We start from the raw sequence: 9,348 nt of genomic DNA, 5'->3' as shown, positions 1-9,348 counted from the left end.
TCCTGCCCCCTTCCCATTCCCTTCCCAGTTCCTTCCCAATCCCTTCCTGGTCCTTCCTGATCCTTCCTGATCCATTCCCGATCCTTCCCAATTGCTTCCTGATCCCTTCCTGGTCCCTTTCTGGTCTTTCTCAGTCCCTTCTCAATCTTCAGATCCTTTCCTGATCCCTTTGCAATCCCTTCCTGATCCTTTTTGATCCCTTCCTAATCCTCCCAATCCCTTCCTGATCCTTCCCAATCCCTTTCTGGTCATTCCCGATCCCTTCCCGATCCCTTCCTGATCCTTTCCCGATCCTTTCCCAGCCTCCCTCTCCACGATGGACGGTGACACATGGGGACACAACCACCAAGGCAAAATTTTGGCCAAAATTCCAGGGAAAAGCGGGAATTCTGATGAGGAATTCCTTGTTCCCTGGTGTCCGGGTGTTGGAGTCAGCCTCAGATCTGGGATAATCCGTCCTTTCCTCATTCCAGTTCTTCTGGGTGCTCCTGCTGATCTTCCTGACGGAGCTTCTGCTGATCCTCATGGAGATCATCTTCGAGAGCAAGGTGGGAGCAGGGACAGCCCCGGGGTCACCTTGAGGGCCTGAAATTCCTGGAAAGTCTTTTGTCATTCCCAAAAAATGGAATGGCTATTCCCAAAAAGGGAGTGGCCATTCCCAAAAATTGAATGGCTGTTCCTAGAAGTTGAACGGTTATTCCCAAAAGTTGAATGGCTATTCCCAAAAATTGAATTGTCCTTCCCAAAAACAGAATGGCTATTCCCAAAAATGCAGTGGTTATTCCCAAAAATTGAATTTTTATTCCTAAAAGTTGAATGGTTATTCCCAAAAATGGAATTGTTAGTCCTGACCATGGAATTGTTGTTATTCCCAAAATTGGAATGGTCATTCCTTGGGCAGTAACTTCGGGAGGCAGCCGGAGTTTTAAAGTTCAATTGATTTAAAATTAATTTGAATTTGATGGGACAATATCAAAAGTTAATTAAACCCCAAACAATGAGGGGGAGAGGGAGGGGGGGAGTGACAAATCTGACCTGGAATTGTGGGAAGCACAAATCTGCCTCTGGAACAATGGATGTTCATCAAACTCCCAAATCCCGGAATTAATTGGATTTCAGATGAAATCAGGAATTAATTCCACGGCCTCTGAGCGCTCGTTATGCAAATCAGCTCTGTTGATATGCAAATGAGGCCGGGGGGATTAATGGGGTTGGGATCCTGGGGAAGGGAGGGAGGGGTGGAAAGGGAGGAGAACCCAGGGAGCTTCAAGTCCCACCTGGAAAATCGATATTCCCAAAAACAGAATTGTAATTCCCAAAAATAGAATTGTCACTCCCGGAAATGGAATTGTCATTCCCAAAACCAGAATTGTCGTTCCCAAAAATGGAATTGTCATTTCCCAAAAATGGAATTGTCATTTCCCAAGATTGTCATTCCCAAAACCGGAATGGTCACTCCCAAAAATTGAATGGCTATTCCCAAAAATTGGATTGTCATTCCCAAAAATTGCATGGTTATTCCCAAAAGTTGAACGGTTATTCCCAAAAATTTAATGGTTACTTCCAAAAATTGAATCAAAATGGAATCAAATCCAGCGGAACAGGAAAAATCAGGTGGATAAAGATTCCTTGTCCTGACTGGATGTGCCAGGAATGGATCCAGACAGCTCCAAAATGATGGATTTGATCCCAGGAAATCACCTTGGGATGGGGTGAAATTCCTCCTCTGTGCCAGCCATGAAAAACCTGGAATGTTGTGCTGTCTTCCCTGAGTTTTCCCATATTTTGGGTTTCTCCATCCCAGATGAACGAGGTTTTCCACTCCAACATCCAAGAGGGAATCCGGCACTACTACGATGACCTGGACTTCAAAAATATCCTGGATTTTGTGCAGGAAAAGGTTTGGATGGGAAACGGGGGAAGTTTTCCAAGGAATGGTGAATCCCATGCCCCATTTTCCCTGGATTTGCAGTTATTCCCATCCCTGAGGTGTTTTCCTTGGGTATCTTCACCTGGTTGGGTTTTCTGTGGGATTTCTTGCCTGATTTTTCCTCCCCAAGCTCAGCCCAGGGGGATTTTTTTGGGAATTTTCCTGGGATTTGTGTGCCCTGGGAGGAGCTTCCTGGATTTTGCCAGGATATTTCCATTCCTGTGTTTTGGTGGGAAATCTCTGCCTGGAATTTTTTAGTCTTTTCCCAACCTACCTGGAGAGGGAGGAAGGAGGGAAAGAAATCAACTTAAAATCTTTTCCATGAATACAAAAACCCTTGGGAAAATCCCTTTTCCCGGGAGTCCCCAGCAGCAGGACAGGGAAAATTCCATATTTGGGAACTGGGAGGAGAGAGAATTCCAATATTTCCATGGAATTGCTGAGGTTGGAAGAGCCCTCCAAGATCAAACCCAACCATTCCTCCACATCCCACGGGATTTGGGATCCTGGGATCGCTCCTGTGCTCCGTGTGGATATTTCTGGTGGGAATTTCTTGGTTCTGAACATTCCTAAATGGGAAAAAACCTGGAAAATCTCAAAACTTGAGGAAGGAATCCTGGGAATGTCCCAGGTGGGACTGGGGGAGCAGGACCTGGCTTTGAGCATTCCTAAATGGGAAAAAAACCTGGAAAATCCCAAAACTTGAGGAAGGAATTCTGGGAATGTCTCAAGTGGGATTGAGGAGCAGATCCTGGCTTTGAGACCAAGCTGCTCCCAGAGAATTTGGGATGTTCCTACCCCAGCCCAAATTCCCTCCGTTTTTCTGGAATAATCCCAAATCCACAAATTTTATCCTTGGATTTGAAGCAGAGGAGCCTGGGAAGCTCCTTCCATTTGGGATTTAAAACTTTAATTCCAGGACTCCTCCTTGGTTTATGGACTTTGGGCCCAGCCTTGCTGAGCCGAGCTCAAAACCAGGCTGGGAACCCTCTGGAGTCCTTGGATTTGGGGAAAGATTGGAATTTCCCCCAAGTTTTGCTCCAACCTCCCAAGGATGAAACTGGAATTCCATGTGGGTGAGAAATGGAGCTGGGAATTCCCAGCCTTTTCCAGAGCTCTGGGAATCCATGAATCTCCAGGAAAAGCAGATTTATTCCTGGGAATTCCTGCATCTACAAACAATCTTGAATCGAGCTCTTTCCAGATGATTCCATGGCGTTTTCCCATCATTCCATGGCGTTTTCCCGTCATTCCATGGCACTTTCCCGTCATTCCATGGCGTTTTCCCACCATTCCATGGATTTCTCCCACCATTCCATGGCGTTTTCCCACCATTCCATGGATTTTTTTCCCACCATTCCATGGATTTTTTCCCACCATTCCATGGCGTTTTCCCATCATTCCATGGCGTTTTCCCATCATTCCATGGCGTTTTCCCACCATTCCATGGCGTTTTCCCACCATTCCATGGGATTTTCCCATCATTCCATGGCGTTTTCCCATCATTCCATGGTGTTTTCCCATCATTCCATGGATTTCTCCCACCATTCCATGGTGTTTTCCCATCATTCCATGGATTTTTTTCCCATCATTCCATGGATTTTTTCCCAGCATTCCATGGCGTTTTCCCCACCATTCCATGCCGTTTTTCCCATCATTCCATGCCGTTTTTCCCATCATTCCATGGTGTTTTCCCACCATTCCATGGTGTTTTCCCATCATTCCATGGATTTTTCCCCATCATTCCATGGATTTTTTCCCACCATTCCATGGTGTTTTCCCATCATTCCATGGATTTCTCCCACCATTCCATGGCGTTTTCCCATCATTCCATGGATTTTTTCCCACCATTCCATGGCGGTTTTCCCACCATTCCATGGCGGTTTTCCCATCATTCCATGGTGTTTCCCCATCATTCCATGGATTTTTTCCCACCATTCCATGGTGTTTTCCCATCATTCCATGGTGTTTTCCCATCATTCCATGGATTTTTTCCCACCATTCCATGGTGTTTTCCCATCATTCCATGGATTTCTCCCACCATTCCATGGATTTTTCCCCATCATTCCATGGATTTTTTCCCACCATTCCATGGCGTTTTCCCATCATTCCATGGATTTCTCCCACCATTCCATGGCGTTTTCCCACTATTCCATGGATTTTCCCAGTGTTTTCCCGCCTGCTTTTTTCCTTTGGGATTTTCCTCCCCTTTTTTCCATTTCCAGCAGTTTTTGGGAGCTGGTCGCCCTCTCCGGCACAGGGGGGAGCAAAAGAAATCCAGGAATTCCAGGTGGGAATCCAGGAATTGTAAATCTGTGTTTGGGATGGAGCAGGGCAGGAAGATCCCTGGAGTTTTTCTTACTTTCCCTTGGAAATGGGGAAAAGAGAGAAAAACCTCTCCCAAAATCTGCTCCTGGATGAGTTTGGTGCTTAAAAAAATGGGGGAAATCCTTTTTTCCCTACTTTTCCAAGCGCTCCAACCTTTTCCTTTTGGGGGAAAATCTCAAATTCCAATTGTTTTCCATGAGGAGGGATGAGCTGGTTCAGAACAGGCTCATCTTTATTCTGTGGAGGACACGGAGTGACTTTGATTGGAATTTTTTTTATCTTCGCTGCGGGAAAAGAAGGAAAAAAAGGAGAATTTTTTTTTTGTTGTTCTTTTATTTTTTTTTCCTTTGTAGCTGCAGGATTTGATCTCAATTTATCCTGATGGGAAGAGAAATCCCTGTGGGGCCAATGAGGTTTTGTGGGATGGCTCAGAGCCACCAAATCCATCCCTGAGGGCTCTGCTGGAGCCATCCCTGCCTCAGGAAAAGCTGGATTTGTCACTGGGAATTAAACCATGGAAGTGTGGATGAGGCTGATCCCACAGATACATCCAAGGCCCTGGGAAAGCCACTCCTGAATCCCTCTAAAATGGGGATAAATGGGAAAAAATTCCCATTTTTTTTACCCTCCAACTTCCCTGGGAGCAGGGAAAAATTGGAAAGTGGAGATGTAGGGAATTGGATTGGAATTATGGAATGGTTTGGGTTGGATGGGATCTTAAAATTCCTCTTTTTCCATAGGCAGGGATCCCTTCCCCTATCCCAGGTTGTTCCAGCCTGGCTTTGGACACTTCCAAAGGATCCAGCTTCTCTGGGAATTCCATCCCAGCCCTTCCCCAGGGAGGAATTCCTTCCCATTATCCCAATTAATTATCTCCCGTTATCCCTGTGTCCATGGGAATCCATTCCCTGTTATCCCAGGGCCACCAGGCTGATTCCAAACCCCTTTTCCAGGATTTTTCTGGAGTTTCCAGGGCTGGGGAAATCCCTGGGAATTCCATCCCTGCCCTTCCCCACCTTCCCAGGGAGGGATTTCCCAACCTGACCCCAAATCCCTGCGGAGCGGGAATCCCGTCCCTGGTTTCTCCTGGAATTCTGGGGTTTCCCAGCTCCTCCCTCACCCTCTCCCTGTGTTTTTCCTGCAGTTTTCCTGCTGTGGAGGGGACGAATTCCGGGATTGGGAAGTGAACCAGTACCACGCCTGCAACGGCAGCGGGGCCCTGGCCTGCGGGGTGCCCCATTCCTGCTGCGTCCGCGGGGTGAGCGGGACGGGAAATCCCAAAATTCCCGGGAAATTCCCAACGGCTTTTCTGCTCCAAGGGCTTTCTGCTTTGTCATTCCCACCTGGAAAAAGATTAGAGGGAGTTTCATCAGGAGAAGGCGGAAGGAGATGGAATAATTATATTAATATATGGAAAATGCCAGAATTCCAGAGAAATTCCCTCTTCCCGCCGGTTTTCCTTCTCCAAGGGGTTTCTGCTTCATGGCATTCCCACATGGGAAAAGGTTTGAGGGAATTTTGGTGTGAGAGGATGAAAGAGATGGAATAGGAATGTTAATTTATAAAAAACATCAGAATTCCAGGGAAATTGTCTCTTCCAGCTGTTTTTTTCCATGCCTAAGGGTTTCTGCTTTGTCATTCCCACCTGGAAAAAGGTTTGAGGGAATTTCTTTGGAGAGGAGAAAGGAGCTGAAATAGGAATATTTATTTATGGAAAACACCAGAATTCCAGAGAAATTCCCTTTTCCTGACATTTTTTCTGGTCCAAGGAGATTCTGCTTCATGGAATTCCGGCCTGGAAAAGGGTTTGAGGGAATTTTTTTGGAAGAGGAGGAGGGAGATGGAATAGGAATGTTTATTTTTGGATTAGTGTGGAATTTTCTGGGATTGTGGAGGCCAAATCCTGAAATAATGGAGGAGTTGTTGGGAATTCCGAGGTTCCCAACTGTGAGATATAAAAGGTTTGGAAATGAATTATTTGGGAAGAAAACCAGCAGCAGCTTGGAAAGACTTGGGAATGTTTGCCTGGAGAAGGGAAATTCCAGGAAAATTTTGGAGCCGCTTCCAGAGCCTGAAGGGGCTCCAGGAGAGCTGGAGAGGGATTGGGAAAAGGGATGGAGGGTCAGGACACAGGGAATGGGAAAATGGAGATTCAAATGGGATTTTGGGATGGAATGAGGGGCTGGGATGGAATTCCCAGAGAAGCTGTTGCTGCCCTGGACGTTTGGGAATGTCCAAGGCCAGGCTGGAATCACCTGGGATTGAGGGAATTGTCCCAGGGTGGCCCTGGATGGGATTTAAGGTCCCTCCCAACCCAAAGCATTCCAGGATTTTGGGATCTGGCTCAGCTCCATCCCAGCCTGGATCCTCCCCCATCCCATTCCCATCTGGATGCTGTGGGGTTTGGAAGTTTCTGGGATCCCATTCCTGGTCCTGGCTCCCACTGAGGGGATTTTTGGGGAACTAAGGGATTTTTGAGGAATTTGCTGCCAGCAGGGCTGGGAGGGCTTTGCCCAAGGATTCCTCTGGATCCTTGGGATTGGGAAAAGCTGGAATTCCAACTCCCCAGATGGAGCCAGGCTGTGGGGAGAGTGGAATTCCAGAGCCAGGAATTTCTCCTGGGGAGAATTCCCACATTTGGGAATCCAAACCAAGATGGGATTTTCAGTGAAGCACTCCAAACCCGGATTATTTAATCCAACCCATGCAAGGATAAAACCTCAGGATCCAGGAAAATCTCCAAATATCCCAGCAAGGCTGGAGAAATCCAAAAAAGGCTCTGCCGAGCTCCGGATCTCCGGGAATATCGGCACCGGATCCGAGCCCTGGCACGAGGAAAATTCCTCATCAATCCCTCCTTGTTCCAGGGGCTTTTAATGGAAAAAGAGGGAAATGTGAAGGGGTTTAATTAGCTGTACAGGCCTGATATGCAAATGAGATGCAGATTTGAGCTCCTCTCTAATCAGGGCCTTGATTAATGACTCCTGAGGCTCCTGGAGATGGAATGAGGAATTCCTGCTGTCAGGATGGGCTGCAGGGAGCTGAGGGTGCTTTTTGGGTATTTTTACACTCCTGTGGTTTGTTTTGCGGGGGGGAAATTTGGCAAAAAAAACCCCTAAAAACAACCCAGCAAGGAGCAGAGAGAGGGAAAAATTCCCTTAATCCAGAGGGGGAGAATTTGGGAACGTTTCTGGGAACGCTCAGGGCCAGGTTGGAGCAGCCTGGGATTTTGGGAAGTTCCCTGATGTGGGATGGGATTCAAGGCCCCTTCCCACCCAAACCATTCCAGGATTCCCTGAGCTGGGTCCAGAGGATGCTCCGGGAGGCAAATCCATTGAATCCGTGAAATATCCATGGAATTTCCAAGAGAGAAAGCTCCTGGCTGTGGCTCGGACACCTGGAGAGGTTTTTTTGGGAAGTGAGACCTCACCAAAGGCTGGGGAATCTCCAGGAGAAGCAGAACCTGGGAAGCACCAAAACCTTGGGAGGGATTTGGCCTCGTTCATTAAGGAATTAGCCCCAGAATTCTGGGAAAAGAACCAGGAGAGCCGAATCCCTTGGGAATTTCCTGACCTTAAATCCCATTCAGGGCCACCCACAGGGACATTTTTTGTTGCCTTTCCCAGGATAAATCCATTCCTGTTCTCCGCAGGCTCCTGGAGGAGTGGTGAACACCCTGTGCGGGTACCGTGCCCTGGACAAACAGGTGACTTTGGAATTTTTGGGAATTCGCTTCTCCTTCTTCCCCAAATCCCAAAAATCCAATGCTCCCTGCAGGAATTCCCATTCCTAAGCAAGGCCGGGATGCATCTGCTCTGAACTCAGTTTTGGGGTTTTTCCCTGGAATTTTGGGGCACTTTTGGTGCCCAGGGATCCCAGCCCCTCCTCAGCACAGGGATTCTCTCCTGGGAATTCCCTAAACATTCCCAAGGACGGAGCTCAAGGGTGGAGGGATCAGCCCAGGATCCATTCAGGGAACTCCCCAGTGCAGAAATGTGGGAATTCCCGGCAGAATTCCCAGCAGAAATGTGGGAATTCCCAGCTTGGAGAGGTCCCAGCTGAGGGAATCCAATGATCCAGGATCTTTCCCAGGTCCCACTCACGGCCCCAAAATTTGGGATTTAATCCCGACAACATTCGGACCTCAGCTCCGAAACTTCCTTTGGAAGTGTGAGAATGAAAAGTTCTCCCCTTGGAGCTGTGATTTGGGCCAAAACCCCCAATCTGAGGCTGTTCCTGACAAAACTCCCGGGAAAGCCGCGGTCCCTGGGAATTCAGCAGGAATTTGGGATCCTCTCTCTGCTCTCCCAGCGCCTGGAGCTGATCGGCACCATCCACGTCCGGGGCTGCATCCACGCCGTGGGGCTCTGGCTCAAGGACAACTTCCAGGCCACCTTGGCCATCGTCTGCTCCCTGCTGCTGCCTCAGGTATGTGGGGGATCCTTCAGGAATTCTCTCCTGGATTCCTGGAATTCCCAGTTGGACAGACCCACAAGGGATGAGCTCCCAGTTTTGGGGTTTTCAGCTCCAGCCCCGGCCAGGGGAGCCGGTCTGAGGGCTCAGCTCCTTTCGCTGTGCTGGAGGGTGGAGAAGAAATCCTTTGGAATCCCAATTCCAAATGGGATTTGTGGCTGGGGCAGGAAAAGTCATCCCTGGCAGAGTGGGCTTGGATTCCTCCTGGAATCCAAAATTTGGGATCCAGGAACAGCCCCTGGAAGCAAATCCAGCAAATCCTGCCACATTTGTCCTCCCAGCCCTCAGCAAACAGAGCGGGAATGGGACTCCAGGTAAATCCCAATCCCAAATTCCACTCCAGATAAATCTCAATCCCAAATTAAGCGGGGTTTGCCAGGCCTTGGATCTCCCCTGAGTTATTCCTGACCAAGCTGTGAGGATTTGCTGTGGATTTGACCTTTTCTGGGATTTATTTCAAGGCCCACCAAAACCTTCCCTTCTGTGCCAGCATTGGGATTGCTGTGGGTGGCGCTTCCCAAGGGTGGGGTTTGATCCCAAAGGGAATGAAATGATTCCTGGTTTTATTTTTGAAGTTCTTCCCGGTTTTCTGCTTGCACCAAGGGGCAGGAAGGGCT

At 48.2% G+C, this 9,348-nt stretch overlaps 1 protein-coding gene across 2 annotated transcripts; it reads left to right on the top strand.

The window, feature by feature from the left end:
• Positions 1-267: 267 nt before the first annotated feature.
• On the top strand, positions 268-9,342 carry LOC130266982 (tetraspanin-15-like). Of its 2 annotated transcripts, none has more exons than XM_056516230.1 (5): positions 268-548; positions 1,805-1,900; positions 5,403-5,516; positions 7,911-7,964; positions 8,537-9,342. In XM_056516230.1, the coding sequence occupies exons 1-5, from the start codon at positions 525-527 to the stop codon at positions 9,047-9,049; spliced, it is 801 nt and encodes a 266-aa protein (XP_056372205.1). In that variant the 5' UTR covers positions 268-524; the 3' UTR covers positions 9,050-9,342. The 2 variants fall into 2 exon arrangements, with proteins under 2 accessions (XP_056372205.1, XP_056372207.1); XM_056516232.1 differs by having other exon boundaries at positions 271-548; positions 8,570-9,342.
• Positions 9,343-9,348: the final 6 nt, after the last annotated feature.

The sequence above is a fragment of the Oenanthe melanoleuca genome, unplaced genomic scaffold (assembly GCF_029582105.1).
Source record: "Oenanthe melanoleuca isolate GR-GAL-2019-014 unplaced genomic scaffold, OMel1.0 S428, whole genome shotgun sequence".
Classification (NCBI taxonomy): Eukaryota; Metazoa; Chordata; class Aves; order Passeriformes; family Muscicapidae; genus Oenanthe; species Oenanthe melanoleuca.
This window is presented reverse-complemented; position numbering and strand designations above follow the sequence as displayed.